This window comes from Schistocerca cancellata, chromosome 2, assembly GCF_023864275.1.
Source record: "Schistocerca cancellata isolate TAMUIC-IGC-003103 chromosome 2, iqSchCanc2.1, whole genome shotgun sequence".
In the NCBI taxonomy this organism is placed as follows: domain Eukaryota; kingdom Metazoa; phylum Arthropoda; class Insecta; order Orthoptera; family Acrididae; genus Schistocerca; species Schistocerca cancellata.
In genome coordinates, this window is record NC_064627.1 from 134,050,846 (window position 1) to 134,067,973 (window position 17,128).

General features: G+C 42.0%; 1 protein-coding gene across 1 annotated transcript in view; it reads right to left on the reverse strand.

Annotated features, from left to right (window-relative positions):
* Positions 1 to 427: 427 nt before the first annotated feature.
* LOC126151783 (allergen Cr-PI-like) overlaps positions 428 to 17,128 on the reverse strand; it is a 79,712-nt gene continuing 63,011 nt past the window's right edge. The window contains exons 8-11 of the mRNA XM_049915965.1: positions 11,629 to 11,793; positions 11,413 to 11,541; positions 11,011 to 11,323; positions 428 to 1,154 (exon numbers count right to left, since the gene is read on the reverse strand). Coding sequence (XP_049771922.1) covers positions 772 to 1,154; positions 11,011 to 11,323; positions 11,413 to 11,541; positions 11,629 to 11,793 — 990 coding nt within the window. The 3' untranslated portion in view covers positions 428 to 771. The remainder of the gene's footprint in view (positions 1,155 to 11,010; positions 11,324 to 11,412; positions 11,542 to 11,628; positions 11,794 to 17,128) is intronic.

Genomic DNA, 17,128 nt, shown 5'->3' on the forward strand with positions numbered 1-17,128 from the left:
GGGACATGGGAACCAGCCTGGTATTCACCTAGTGGGATGTGGAAAACCGACTAAACACCACATCTGGGCTGGCTGGCACAGTGGCCCTCGTCGTTAATCCGCATTTGTGCCCTCCGCTGACCTGGTGGGTCCATGTAGAGACTTTTCTACGTTATATGTTTATGTTCTGTATGGGTTTCTTTAGATTTACACGAGGGAATATTGCCAGAATGCAATAAGTAGGTATTTGAATATTGTTGTTTCAATATTTAGTATTTACTCCACGATTAGAGCTTCAGGTTTGAAAAGAAATATTTACAGAAAGTATATTCGTAGGGCGAGTGTCATTAAGGGGTTAAGATAGTGGAAGTTCAAACAACCAACAGCTCGTATTACACGCGTTTCTTGGGCAATCTACAGCAAAAACAAGTATCAAAATTACACAAAATTAACAACAATTAATTTTATTTTTCATTAAGAGTACAAACACAAACAGTCTTACTATCTGAAGTCTGTGAGTTGAAAAATTTTATTTTTTTAAAAAGTTACAAAGCAATCTTGCAGGGACACCCAAGTAACCATATGTAATCAATTCTTATGAATGTCTGCCAACACAACACGACTGAGAGGCAAGTTCATTAATCGCCTCTAGTCATACTATCACGGAATACAAACGGTGTGCGGTGCTCCATAATAACAACAATCGGGCAACACTCTGATACCTCACTGTCTGGTGTAGGAGCTCGGCGAAGGAGGCCACAGCGGCGAACTTCAATCCTCTGACACGTTGAGCTACTTCACGCTGCGATGGAAGATATTCACGTGCTCGACGTGCGCGTTCGGCACGGTCTCGAGCTCCCACATGAAGAGCCTCCGGTCCATGGGGAAGAAGGGGTCCCGGTGGTCGGTGATCCCGTGGTCCTCCCAGCCGCTGCCCTTGGAGTCGGTCACGACAGCGACCAGCGTGGCTGGCAGGCCGTTGCGGCGGCCCTGCGGCAGCAGCAGGCGGCGGGGGAAGCCGCCGTACTTCTCCTCGTCCGCCCCTGGCGACAGCTTCTCTCCGCCTTTCAGCGACGCCTCCACCTTGTTCAGCATCTGGCGGAAGTCCATTGCCTCTTCCGACACGAAGAACATTGGTCGCGAGCTGCGCTCGATACTGTTCTCACCACTATTCACTGTCGACAAAGAATGATCGGATTGGAGCAGAAACGCTCATCAACAGCACATGAAGGTACGAGTCAACACACACAACAGGGTGTTTCCATAAGAGCATGCAAAAATTTAAGAGGACATAGGGGATGGTCCACTGAACAATGTGAGGTGGGGAATTTGGGTTCGGACACGCCAGGAGGGATTAAGGAGGTACTTTTTTATTTACACTAGTTACACTTAACTGCATATACCATCATTGACACAATGAACGTACCATCTGTACCCTATCTTACAAAATGTGCTGAAACTGGCTACCACAAACTTCAATGCAAGCATGACATCGGCGAACAAGACTCTGACGCATCCTGTCAAACACCCCTGGTATGTTTCGAATCGCATCACAGGTAGCTACAATTCTGGCAACTAATTCTATGTCCGCATCCACTAGGGTCTCATACACAAGTGACTTCAGATATGCCCATAGGCAAGAATCAAGGGGATTCAGGGCATGTGACCTCCCCTTCCAATCCAGCGACCAGCAATGAGATGGTTGCGGACATCCACAATGAAGTGAGGCGGTGCACCGTCATGTTGAACGGGTCTGTGATTCATAATAGCACGTTCTGTCATGAGACAATGTAAATACGATAGAACAGAGCCACCTTATGGACAAGTAAAGTAAACAAAACCTGAATCATGACTTCCTAGCAATCAAGATCGTCCCCCTTGTTTCCTTGCAGGTAGTAAAGAATGTACCTTGTTGTTTCCTTGCAGGAAATAAAGAATGTGCATGTAAATAAACAGCACAATATGTGTAATACTGTACTTATATTAGTTGTAAATAAGCTGGAAAACAGTAATACTAGACAAAACGGTATACAAGTTTACTTCCGTATCTCCTAAAGTTGCACGACCCCAAGTTCCCTATGTTAAATTGTTCAGTGGAGCATTCTCTATGTCCTGTTACGTTTTTGTATGCTCGTACGAAAACGCCATACATTCAGGGTGAGGCATTTAAAACTGTTTATCGGAATATATGGTGAAATAGGCATCGGATTAAAAAAATGTGGTAATAAACATTGTTCACCTCGAAGATGGAAGCTGAGAGGGATGGTGACTTTGAAATCATAAATAGGAACCCCTATGTTTTACTGCAGATTTGGACTGGTGGTGAAGTCCCATACTCTTTGACAGAGCGTAGGGGAACGATGCGGGAGACCTGTACCGCTGTACTAGGCAAGGAGAGATTAGAGCCCACACAGAGGCATACCGACAATCCTTCTTTCCACGAACAGTACGACACTGCAATAGAAGGGAGAACCGATACAGGTACTCAAGGTACCCTCCTCCACACACCGTCAGGTGGCTTGCGGAGTATGGATGTAGATGTAGGTAGATGTCCTAATGGATGTGGTTTGCCATTGCCTTCCTCCGACCGTAATGATGATAAATCATGATCATGAAGACAACACAATAACACCCAGTCATCTCGCGGCAGGTGAAAATCCCTGACCCCGCCGGGAATCGAACCCGGGACCCTGTGCTCGGGAAGTGAGAATGCTAGCGCGAGACCACGAGCTGCGGACAGATTTGGATTATCCGTGAAAAAATATGTAACCCTTGTATAAAACATTTCTTTCGTTTCATGATAGATGGCGCTATAATCGGCAAACATGGATATGGGATGACAATTGTTCTGAAACGGTAGTATCTCACGAAAATACACATCCGATTACGAAAATCAAAGTAAGTTATTTGATATTTGGGAAAATTCTATCATGTGACACGAGCCCCTTACCTCTCACTATCTCAGGGTGCTTGGTTACTGTGAGTCCCGTCGCTTCTCACTACCTCGGGGTGCTCGATTACTGTGAGTCCCCTTGGCTCTCATAAGTGTTTCAGTGCAGCAAATATTCGAAATCTTGTCTATCGCGTTTAATGCGTATTGCTACTCTGTGTCTGAATGACAGTCCGACATGTATTAGTGTCTCTGCGCCAATTTTTGCACATTCATTGCGAATTCACTGCCGCATGTCTTCGGGGGTTCGTTCAATCCATCGACCTCAATAGTTTTGATTCAAAACTCCTCAAGCTAGTCGTGAATAATGCGCTAGGCATCCATCGTATTGAAACCATATATCCATTCTCGTTTGAAGTGAAACATCGTCCATTAGCCTGAGTAGCACATTATCCACAATGTCGCTGTACATTTGACCCGTCAGATTACCTCCTATGAAGTACTGGCCAATTACCTGCGTACCTAAAACACCGCACCAAACGTTGACACTCCATGAAAGTTGAAGTTCAACTTGTCTTACCCAGTGGGAATTCTCCACTGACTAATAATGAGTATTATGTCGATTCACTTGACCACGATTCGTAAAATTTGATTCACCGGGGAAAAGTATCTGTGAAACGAAATTATCGTTGCAGAACTTCAGGCGACTGTGAAAATTGTCACCATGCAGTTCTTGATGCAGCGATAAATGAAATGGGTGCCATTTGTGTATGCAGTATGCATAGGACACTTCTTTGTGAAATTCCTCACCCTCGCACAATTTTCAGAGAACTAATGTGAGGATTTGCAGCAACCACAACTAAAACATTCTCTGTGTTATTTTTGTTTGTCACAGGCCGTAGCCGGACTCTCTCTCTAGATTTAACATGCCCGTTTCAGTAAACAAGTGGACAATACTGCGAAACGTCGTTGCAGACGGAACATTTTTATCGGGGAACAGAGTAGCATACCTTTGACGAGCTCCATCAAAATTTCGACGAGCCTCAAAATACGCGGCAATTATATCGGCCCTCTCTGCAATCGTTAACATCGTGGAACAATTGTGAAGAGATGTGTACAGTCAGGGTCATTGAAGTAACATGCACAGTCTGACCGCGGACTGAGTGCATGATCACGGTCTGTACTTCATTTGATTGTGGGAGGTGACACACGACAGCATTACCAAAAATATCGAAAAAGTACTTCCATTGTATTAATCGGGTGTGTATTCGATTGAGACAGTACCGTTTTGCAACAATTTTCACCCCACATTCACGTGTACCGATTATTATCTATTATTAAACGAAATAAATGTTTCATGTAAAAGTTACATATCTTTTCACGGATAATCCAAATCTGCAATAAGAAATAGGGGGTTCCTATTTAACATTTCAAAGTCACTCCCTCCCCGTTCCCGGGGGTGATGTAAGTGGAGTCGAGCATTTTGTTAGGGATGTCCCTCTTCGAGGTGAACAACGTTTATTACCACTTTTTTCAATACGAAGTGTATGTATTCCGACAAACGAGTATATAAGATAAAAAAGTCTGTGCTTTACAAGCGTAGACGGTATGATTTGCATAGATTATTTTATCTTTAATTTAATTTTCATATTGTCCACAGACTGCAACACGTATTAAACTTTTTTCACAGCAGTTAAGACCATAGGAGCATAGTCTTTTCCGAATGTATTTGTGACCAAAGGCGACTCTTGCAGCTGGAGTCAGAGGTCTTTGTTAAACCTGCCTTTTGAATTTTTCTGGTGATACTTCCATAGAAACTATCATACCCTTACACATACCGCTTTAGAAGTCATATTACAGTTTTGATAGATTCAGCTTTAAAAATGTTTTAATATGACGAAATATTCTCATAAAAATTGCCATCTCCTATTTCACCCCCTTAGTGGTTGAATTTCCAAAACCACTGAGCCCCTATTTTTTATTTATTTATTTATCAAATACCTGTTTGCAGATATATAGCTTTAAAAATGCTTTTATAGTACTTTAATAATTATGTATTTCGAAAATAAACTTTCAGCTACTATTGTACATCCCTTAGTGGTTAAATTTCCAAAACTGCAGAAGCATGTATTTTTTTTATTTCTGACTCAGAAACCAAATACCAGTGTTCACCGATATACTTTCAGAATTACCTTAATAGCGCCATATTTTAAAAAAACTTTTCATTCCTTACTTCTCCCCCATAGGGATAAAATTTCAAACAGTCTCTTGCTAAACGGTGCCGACAGTATAAGCCCTCTCCAAACTTCAAGCTTCTATCCTTAGCCGTTTTGACATTGAGATGATCTGTCAGTGAACCAGTCAGGCCCTGTTTCACCCCCGTAGTGGTTGAATTTCGAAAAGCATTGAAACACAAAAATTCTTACTTGCAACAGACAAGCCAAATTCAGATATTCACAACTTTGAAATTGCTTCTATAATGTAGTATTTTCGTAAAGCGTTTCATCCTCTACTCCACACCCTTATGGGTGGAATTTCCAAAAATACTGAAATACTTACGGTATTTTTTGCATTTCTGATTGAAACGCCAAATATAAAATTTCATAGATTTGGCTTTAAAACGTTTTCATAATGAAAGATTTTCATAAGACTTGTCATCCCTTGTTGAACCTCTTACAGGGGGTTATTTTATTTCTGATTGAGATACCAAATTCCAATTTTCATAGTTCTAGCTTCAAAATTGCCTTAATAACGACATACTTCCAGAAAGCGTTTCAACCCTTATTTCAATCCCATAGGGTTGGAATATCCAAGAATCCCTCCTTAAAAGACGTTCACAGTGGAAGACCAAAATCCTCTGCAGATTTCAAGTTTCTATTCTTAGTGATCTGGTCTGTGCGATGATGAGTCAGTGGGTGAATCAGTCAGTCAGGACATTGACTTTTTATATTACACTGGGTGATTCACCTGCCCTACGATTGGTTTTATGCAATCCGCAACACCAATAAATAACACGCACAAGATTTTCATATTCTCTCTCTCGTTACGTGCACACTATTAGTCTTACAGAGAAACGAGCACGATCTTTTTGTAGGAAATTTAATGTAGTTAAGTTTTGTACTTGGATATGTTTTTTGGGCGAATGATTCAACAAAAGCGTACAGAAGTAACCCTCAGACGTATTTCTCTCGAATAACTCTGAATGACCCTGTTTCTTCTAAGAGACATCGGACGCATTTTCTCTGGTGTTTCAGGAGACATTCGCAATTTCGTTTTTGTATTGCATAGCTTGAGTCAGCCCAAATAATTACTGCTCATCACATTTGAGGCTTTGTTCAACAGAAAGTCAACTTGATGTTTTTTGTTCAGAATCATTAATACTATCACCCTTTAAAGTATTTTCCTTCTCTCCTGACCTACCCTGTATATACAGGGTGACCCACGCAACTCTGCCACCTCATATCTTACTTAAATGAAACAAAATGTGAGAAATGAAATTGGCGAGGGATGCACCTTTGTCATGGTCTCACATAATGGGCAGGTATGCGTAATCTATAGAGGTGAACGAATACCACTTTCAGCACAAGTTAGATTTTTTAAATGGCATATGTACGTTTTTCTGTACGACAATGAAAACTAGAGGTACGATTAGTGATAGCAGACTTGGTTGAAAAATATTAGACTATAAAGGTGGCAAAGACGCCACGATATCTGCCCTATAAGCAGGGAAAGGGTTTCTGCACTGTTATGCAGTAAAGAAACTTCTGACAATACGCAAGTTCTATCTACACCGTCCAGTTTAGAGGTTAAGCATTCCTGTCCATTATGTAAGCCGCTGACATAGGCGCATCACTAGCCAACAGCATTTTTTGCATTTTCTTTCTTTTCGGAAACGTACGAGGTTGTAGACTTACGTGGTGTATAAAATAATATACCAGTTATAAACGGCCATAGCTATTTAATACTTAGCCATACCAAAAATCTGAAAAGTAGCACAGGTCGCACAAATACTCAAGAAAGGAAATAGGTATAATCCGTTACATTACAGACCCATATCACTAACATCGATTTGCAGTATTATTTTGGAACTTCTAACATGTTAGAACATTACGTAATAACTCGAAGAGCTATTGACACATAACAAGCGAGAATTAGGAAAATACCGTCCTTGGTAAATGCATCAGGCTATATTTTTACGCTAAATAGTGAATGGTGCAGATAAGGGATCTTAGGTGATTCCATGTTTCTACACTTTCAGAGTTTTTTGTTACCGTTCCTCACAAGCGGCTTCTAATGAAATTACGTGTAGTATCATCTGAATTGTGCATATGGATTCACGATTTCCTGTCAAGAAGATAGATCGTGGTAACTGGTGAGAAGTGATATAGTGAAACCGAAGTTATACCAGATGCTTTCCAAGGGAGTGTTCAAGCCTCTCTTATTCCTAATCTACGTAAACGATTTAGGAGAGAATGTGAACAGACCATTTGTTTGCAGATGATGCAGTCGTTTACCGCCTAGTAAACTCACCAGAATATCAAAACAAATTGCAAAATGATTTAGAGAAGATAGCTGTATCGTGCGAAATGTGGCAATTGACACTAAACAATAAAATGTGTGAATTCCTCCATATGACTACTAAACAATTTCCATTAAATTTTGATTACGCGATAAGTCATAGAAATATAAGGATCGCTGTTTCTACTAGGATACATAGTGATTACAGTTACGTACAACTTAAACTGGAACCATCACACAGAAAATGTTGTTGGGAAGACGAAACAAAGACTGACGTTTGTTGCATCAAATCTGCTGAAGAGACAGCCAACAAAACGCGCTTCTGTGTCCTCTTCTGGAATAGTGCTGTGCAGTATGGAATCGTTTCCAGATAGGATTGACGGCGGAAATTGCGAAAGTTGAAAGAAGGGCAGCTTGTTTTGTGTTATCACAAAATAGGCGAGAAAGAGTTACGGAGATGACACACAACTTGGTGTGGCAATCATTAAAGCAAGATATCTTGTCACGAAATTTCAATCCCCAACTATTTCCTCCGAATGTGAAAATCTTCTTGTGAGTCCCACTTCCGCAGCGACGAATAGCCATCGTAATAAAGTAAGAGGAATCAGAGCTCGCGTGGAAAAATTTAGATGTTCCTCTTTCCACGTGCTTTTCGAGAATGGAACTTCAGAGAGACAGTCGGAAAGTGGTTTTGTGAGCCCTCTACCAAAAGTGTAAGTGTGACTTGCAGATAGTCAAATAGATGTAGATATAGTAATAAAAATTACAGAGGATGTAACAGAAAATACAGAATTTCGATTGACGTGCAAAGCGCAGTGGTATAAAAGGAAGTTCATAGTTCAAATCGTTGTGTATACGCACTGAACCGGAAGCAGTCACCTGTGAGATGATGTCTAAATGAAAAGTCCTGTGTTAGACGTTAAAATTGCGATTCCGTTCACAAAAGCATTCTCCGCGCAGGAATTTAACAACTGCCGTTCTGTTATCATAGCGCAGATTTTGTCGGCGATACAATCACCTCAAAATAGTTCAAATGGTTCAAATGGCTCTAAGCACTATGGGACTTAACATCTGAGGTCATCAGTCCCCTAGACTTAGAACTACTTAAACCTAACTAACCTAAGGACATCACACACATCCATGCCCGAGGCAGGATTCGAACCTGCGACCGTAGCGGTCGTGCGGTTCCAGACTGTAGCGCCTAGAACCGCTCGGCCACGCAGGCCGGCTACCTCAAAATGTCAACAACATTTGCAAAGGGAGGGAGGGAGAGGCGTAAATGAAATCGCTCGGAGCCGGCCGCGGTGGTCTCGCGGTTCTAGGCGCGCAGTCCGGAACCGTGCGACTGCTACGGTCGCAGGTTCGAATTCTGCCTAGGGCATGGATGTGTGTGATGTCCTGCCGTTAGTTAGGTTTAAGTAGTTCTAAGTTCTAGGGGACTGATGACCACAGCTGTTACGTCCCATAGTGCTCAGAGCCATTTGAACCATTTTGAAATCGCTCGGAACTCATTTACGCTACGGCAATCTTGGAAGCCACGGAGGAACAAACGTTTGCTAATGTCTCATTTTAAGCCGTAGGCATCGTTCCACAATTCGGAAGGTAAGATTCCCCAGCACAACATTGAAATATGGGTACAGGAAATTCCTTGGTGTGTAACTGAACATCAGCGTGATTCACCGAAAGTTCATTTGTTCTCTGCAGTGTTAACGCAAAAACTGTACGTTCCATTTTTCTTCATCGAGCTAAATGTTTTAACAAACCCCTATCTAGACATACTTGAACACTGGTTGACGCTACAGTTTGACACGTGTTCCATAGATTACATCTTTCAGGAAGATGGAGCACCGTCAATTCCTAACCACTGAATTTAGCTTTCTGAACATGCTGACACTATGTTCTGCTCTTGAGCTATTTTTATGGGGTTATGTGAAAGACCTTGTGTACGAGTAGGTGCCATGTTTGCCAAAAACAGTTCCAAAACTGAAAAGGTGCATTTGTAATGTACTCTCGCCGGTGGTCCACATATTATTCAGTAAGTGCGGCGTACAACGAATTATTGCTTAATGTCTGTGTGACTAAGAGTACTCATGTAGGATAGCCACAATGTATGCAAAAATAAAATTGAAATTTCTCTCTGTAATTCTTCACCAGGTATCGCTATGTGTTAAATTTTTATAGCTTTTTGTAATCGCTTTATTCATTTTGTAGTGTCATATACAGAACCTAGAGGAAACCGTAAGAACGGAACACCAAGTCGGAAGCCCTTGTGTTAGAAAGGGTGTAGCGGCGGGATGCATTCTTTACCCTGTATTGGACAAGTTGTCCAGGGAAGAAAGCATGCCGCAAACAAAAGAAAGGTTCAGGAGTGAGATTAATATTTAGGACATCAACGATAAGATTCAGTGATGATATTGCTGTCCTTAGCGAAAGTGACGAGGAATTACAGGACGTGTTGAATGGAATGAATAGTCTAATTGGCATAGAACATCGATCGAAAGCAAACTAAAGACAGTGAATGTAACGACGAGGAGAGGAAATGAGATTACAGATAAAGTTATCAAAGTCAGAAGGAGAGGAAGCGAAGAAATTCTTCTACCTTGGAAGCAAAATAACGCATTACGAAGCAAACAAGGACGATATAAGAAGTAGCCTTGCGCGGGCAAAGAGCATAATAATAGATGGTATATATCCAACAAAGAATTGAGGACTTGAAAGATCATGAGTGTCTTCTGCAAGCCCCAGTTGTGTACTCTCAAGGAAGATCCTGTAGGCATTGACTAAAGGTGATCACCGAGCATTGCGCTCATGGTAAGGTATAGATTCAAGACTGTCCGAGCAGTTTGTGGAATGTAGTTGTTGAAGGAAAAGAGAACACGCAAGTTTATGACTTAGTTGTCTCTTCGATGGCTTTAAGTGAATCAGAATTTTGAAAAAAACATCGCCAGCTTTTTGTAGAGACAGTCCACGTTACACTATACGTCACCTGTTTTATTCAGACAGTTTCAGTTTATACCTATGAAGCCGTTCCTAGATGAATGAAAGGTCTTTAAACGGAAGCAACAGAGTATAAATAAGAACAGAAAACGAACAAACATTATTATGAGGCTAACTTGGTCAGGAAATAAACAGCAGAAAACAGAAATATACACACTCCTTCGGCAGTCATAAAGGCATAAAACGCCGGAGGCAACTGAAGCATTAAAATGAAATAACTCAAAAGAATCCTTTTCTATAAGAGTAATCTGCAAGTGATAATATCGGACTTACTGATGTCCTGTTTTAGTAATCCTCGTAACATACTCATGGAAGAGCAAAGGCAAGCATCACGGCTCCTCACCATCACGAATCTGAGTGAAGCAGTGTTTGCAAGTGAGGATAATACAAAGCCAAACCCAATAACCAAACGCAGGCAGGTTTCATAAATGTCTCGCGATTATGTAGTGAGCACCAGACAGCAGTCATTTCTGAGGTGTAGAATAGTGGAATTCGTAAACAAGTTACCGAACGCGTAATACAAAGAAGTGAAGAAAAACCAAAAGTAAGGAACGAATAGGGAAGAAAACAAATCGCACAAAGTAACAAGTGATCAAAACTGATACAAAAAGAAAGCGGACACTTACGCTTCACCTCGAAGACGTCCAGCAGGTAGAAGTGGTGCCTCATGTCGTCACCCGTCCAGATCTTGCCGGAGCCGTCGCCCGGTCCCAGGAAGAGGCGCACCACGGCATTCATCTCCTTCTCGCTGCTGATCTTCAGTAGACAAGTGAACGGTTTTTGGTTGAGCCTGTGTTGGCGCGCAATCACGTTCACCTTGCCGGCATCCTCGATCTTCTGCACGTCGATTGCGTTATCGACATGAATATCGAAGTCGTCAAAATACGTCGTGAGTTTGTCCATCTTCAAGCTCTCAATCTTTACACCCGGTACCATCAGCTACAAAAGCAGGAACAGTTCCTCTTATTCTCCCGTTTACTAGACATCTTTTTATAGATTAGGTTAAGCGGAATGGGTTAGGAACTTACGTCCTCCTTTTGGTAGGGCGGCAAAGTATTCTTGTGTCCGTCCATTACCTTCCACATGCGCTTCAGGACTCTGTAGAACAGCGGGTCCCTCGTCATCGTTTCCGGAATCTCGAGAGCGGTTGGCGTCATCTGCAACAAGTTGAGAACCCTCGTTAGTCCATTCACACTTTGGGAATGAGAATCTTCATTGTCATTGTAATATACCGGTTAACTTACTCCCAATTTGTGATACGGATCCATCAGATGCCCGAAAATGGTGAAGAGCCCATAGTATACGGAACCATAGTACTTTCTATTCGGTGAATCTTCACCGCCTTTGAGCATGAGAGAAATCATTTTCATTGCGTTCTCTTCATTCAGTTGCTGGATTTGTACTTTATCCTAGTAATAAAAAGAAAACAGACCAGGTAAAACAGTTTTATTCGTGTCCCATCCAAATAGCAATATGATACAAACTAATTTACGGAGAATTGTAAATAATGTACCATAACGGCTGATTGTGAGGACGTACAGTTATTCACTACCCTATATCTTGATGTTTCTTCTTATTATCGTTCTTAAGATTAAGTACTAATACGTTGAAAAATGTGTTACAGGACTGATCTCACTTGTTGTAATTATCTCTCAGTCACTGAAGGGTCCATGTTTTGAAACAGTTTAATGTAATCGCCTCTGAACCTTTCAGTCTTTGCATACTTTCTTTATCCCTCACTTTTAGTACTGGATGATTCAGATTCCAAAATTGCTCTTCTACATCGACATCTACGTGGATACTCTGCAAACCACATTTAAGTTCATGGCAGAGGGTTCATCGAACCACCTTCACAATTCTCTATTATTCCAATCTCGTATAGCGCGAGCAAAGAATGGACACCTATATCGTTCCGTACGAGCTTTGATTTCCCTTATTTTATCGTGTTCATCGTTCTTCCCTCTGTAGGTTGGCGCCAAAAAAATATTTTCGCATTCGGAGGAGAAAGTTGGTGATTGAAATTTCGTGACAAGAATCCATCGCAACGAAAAACGCCTTTCTATTAATGATGTCCAGCCCAAATCCTCTATCATTTCTATGACACTCTCTCACATATTTCGCGATAATACAAAACGTGCCGTCTTTCTTTGAACTTTCTCGATGCACTCCGTCAGTCCTATCTGGTAAGGATCCCACACCGCACAGCAGTATTCTAAAATAGGACGGACAAGCGTAGTGCAGACAGTCTCCTTAGTAGATCTGTTACTTTTTCTAAGTGTCCTGCCAATAAAACGCAGTCTTAGGTTAGACTTCCCCACCACATTTTCTAAGTGTTCCTTCCAATTTAAGTTGTTCGTAATTATAATACCTAGGTAATTAGATGAATTTACGGCTTTTAAATTACACTGATTTATCGTGTAACCGAAGTTTGAGTTCCTTTTAGCACTCATGTGGATGACCTCACACTTTTCGTTATTTAGGGTCAACTGCCACTATTCGCACCATCAGATATCTTGTCTAAATAGTTTTGAAGTTTGTTTTGATCTTCTGATGACTTTATTAGTCTATAAACGACAGCGTCATCTGCAAACAACCGAAGACGGCTGCTCAAATTGTCTCCCAAATCGTTGTCTACTATCCCGTCGATCACCGAAGGTTGTTTATGAAAGGCACTGGAAAGTTAATTCTACATCTCAGCAGGAATTTTAACTTTAGAGGCTTAGGTTCACCACGTCCGTGGCATTCGATAAGCCTCACGTGACCTCTGTGTCTTGCAAACCGGTGAGCGCCTTACGAACCTTAACCTTTATTGGCTGGCTACGAATGGTTCGACGAACTTGACTTCCTCAGTTGCAGACTGGTATCTCTGTACGATCCTACTGCGTGAATTATTTTCTGAACGCGAAATTTAAAAATTCAGCCTCTCTTTTGCTATCTTCTATTACCACACCAGACTGTTCCACGAGTGGATAAACTGAGACCTGTGACCCCCTTAGAGACTAAATGGCACGTTGCTCTAAATGTGGAATAATGTAAGTCAATGTCTTTCAGTAGGAAAAGCAACCATGTAATGTTCGAGTACAGTATTACTGGTTTATTGCTTTCACGGACACGTCTATCAAATATAAAAGCACAAAATTGGAAAGCGACTTGAAATGCATTAAGCATGTAAGGTCGGTTGTAGGGAATGTGATTGGTCGAGTTCGGTTTATTGGAACGATTCTAGGTAAATGTAGCTCATCTATAAAGGCTTGAGTACTGCTTGAGTGAAGAACATTATTACTGCCAACAGCTGCTATAAAATTTCTTTCTTGAACAACGAGTTTCGGTCCATCAAAAATGGTTCAAATGGCTCTGAGCACTATGGCACTCAACTGCTGAGGTCATTAGTCCCCTAGAACTTAGAACTAGTTAAACCTAACTAACCTAAGGACATCACAAACATCCATGCCCGAGGCAGGATTCGAACCTGCGACCGTAGCGGTCTTGCGGTTCCAGACTGCAGCGCCTTTAACCGCACGGCCACTTCGGCCGGCTTCGGTCCATCATCGGGTTCATAAAATCATTTACAACATCACACTAGACGATATAAAATCAACAGTGTCGGATAAAATAAAATCCATGAATTTGACGCGTGGTGATATAGATTACATCGTCTGTCACAGAATGTGCCAGACAGTGGTATACCAACAGTCAGCATTCACGCTACGAATGGAGGCATTCTACGTGCTGTCTACTCCGTAGCTGACTATTGTGTACCGGTTGAACCAAAGAGGTAAGCAGACCTTTCTTACGATCTGTGGGGCACTGACGTCTGAAAATATCCTGCTCGAATGTTTGAGATACCGACCAGGTCGGATTAAAAGGAAAACTGGAGTTCAACGTCTCGTTAACAGTGGTGTCAATGGAGACGGAGCTGAAGCTCCGAATGTGGAAGAACGGGGAAGGATATCGGCCGTGCATTTCAAACGAACCATGCTGCCATGTGCCTCAAGCGGTTGAGAGAAGTCACAGCGAATCAAAACCCGGATGGCCTGACACGGAGTTCAACCATCGTCCTCCCGAATGCGAGTTCAATGGGCTAGCCACTACGCCACATATATCGGTAGCTCGGATTGTAGGAAAACATCGAAGGAATTCACTGGTAAGCTGCTAAATTTGTTACCAGTAGGTTCGATCAACACGCGAAAACTACAACAACTCAAACGGGAATTGTTGGAGGGAAGAAGCCGTTCTTTTATCGTCACACACTACTGAGAAACTCAGTGGTCAGCGCAACAGAATGTCAATCCTCAGGGCTCGGGTTCGATTCCCGGTTGGGTTGGAGATTGTCTCCGCTCAGGAACTGGGTGTTGTGTTGTCCTAATCATCATCATTTCATCCCCATCGACGCGCAAGTCGGCGAAGTGTCGTCAAATCGAAAGACTTGCGGCCGACTGAAGAACTACGGCACTGCCGCCAGGCTTTCTACCAAGCATAGGTATTACTTCGCACTTAGAAAGCCAAGATTTTACTTGTACTCATAATATCTTCGGACAGCTACATGAATGAGCCTTTCGATGACATCTCCTCGTCCTCTAAACGGATTTGGCTATGCCCACGTTATTTAAAGCGACTCCTTGTCATTGACTGCTTCGAGCAAGAGTATGGCGACTCTCAAAATAGTGTTTCAAGCGTGATTGTCTTCAATTGTGTTGAAGATGAGGGATACTATTCTTAAATTCAAAGAAATGGTGATGTTTGTGTGTCCCACATTTGATTTTCGGTGTAACTTATTGTGATACCAAAGGATCGTGTAAGCACAGTCCCTAAAAGCACTAAATGTTTTAAAATGTACTATCCATATTTCGTTGGAAGCAGACCGACCCTGTGTGTTCCCGGTTTCCAGTGTCTATTTGCTACCTCGGCTTGACTTGTGGGTGCACGGTGTATGGGTTAGCGAGACCCTTCTATTTAAAAATGTTGAATATTGTGCACAATGAAGAAATTAGGTAGTTCACCGGGGTCTTTAGAGCCAGTTCTATACCAGGCCTCTACTCTGATGTTGGTGATCCACCGCATAACATCAGAAGCCGACTGCCCACTGTGCGACGATGTTGTACGACAACATCTGATCCACAGGCGCCTGCATACCATACCGTTCGTATCCCAGTAATGGGTAGTGGATAGTCTTTCTAATTATTGAACCCTATGGCATCTGCGCGGATGTCTGCCTTTTAGAGAAGAGTGTGGTTGATTTTAAAGTTTTACTTAACGTTTGAGCAGATTTCCAATTTCTGACAAGGACCAGAATTACTTTAGATTTGACAGATTTTAAAAGAGAAATAACTCCAGATGCAACCTTTAAATCTTTGGTTTATCCCGTTTTAGACAGATATCATGGTCTCAAAATAGTGTCTACTCATCAGTATAGACACGCCTACCTGTTTCATAGTGTCCTTCTACCGTTCCCTTAAATTTTGCCTTCCCAATGAATACAGTCTGTTTGTTGCAGAGATACGTGCCGTCCTGAAGACAATGGAGCAGACAAGGAGTCTTCAAAGCCAAACTTTTCTCATCTCCTATAATTCCCTTAGTGCGCTACCGGCATTACAAGAAATGTACCAAGTGGAGAAAAAGTCGCGAAGTCGCGCCTTCTTCAACAGGATGGAAACAGTGTCATTCTGATGGGTTCCAAAACACTTGCGAATCTGAAGAACGGAGCAAGCAGGCAAAGCAGCGAAGATGTCCTAAGGGGAATATAACGTGCCGCAATGCGCCACTCCCTGCAGCGAGTCGTTTTGCTGTTGAATCGGAAAGCCATGCAAGTCTGATTGCAGGAATAGCTGATTACGGAAAATAGAGTTCTGTCGCTGAAACAAGGTGTCCGGCCATTGACGAGATGAAGTAAATCTTACTCGCCTCTTAAAACGACACCGTCCATCCACACATTGCTTAACACTGTGGCAAGAGGATTATTCAGTCTGTGATGTCTGTGACGTACTAATCTCTGCAGGCCACATTTTAATTGAGCAAAATTTAAATACGAATTTGTCATCTACTTTATTGAATGATGAGGAAGGTGTGGTGGGGCATTTAAAATATTGCGTAGACTGGACTCCAATCTTACGTTGGAGACGTTAGTTCGTTGACCGGTCCTTTTTATTCCGAAGATCAGTCAGCCACACTTACATTTTGTACTGTTTCAGTTACTTTTTTTTAATTTATTTATTTTTATCATAAACTTTACAATGGCTTAAAGTCGATTTTCGTCTCTCTCTCTCCCTCTCTCTCTCTCTCTCTCTCTCTCTCTCTGTCTCTCTCTCTCTTTCACACACACACACACACACACACACACACACATACACACACACACACGCACGCACACACACTCTCTCTCACTCTCCTCTCTCTCTCTCTCTGTGTGTGTGTGTGTGTGTGTGTCTGCCTTTATGGCATTTTTAAATTTTTGTCCAAGTTGCCACATTTATCTATACCTGTCCCATAAAAGCGTTTAGAAGAGGCGTTAAACACCTTGCTGTCCTGCGGCCCAAACAACACCATATAGTCCCGTCGACATCCGACTTGAAGCCCGATCATTGTGCTGGATCACTGGTTGGATTAGCAGCGACTGACAGTCTTTGAGTAACACTGTACTGCGGCAGACAGACGTTATGTAGAAATACTGCACAGTTTTAGCAATAAGATCCGTTATTTCATTTTCGAATGTTAAGAAATATAGGGCATACATTTAGCATGGAACAT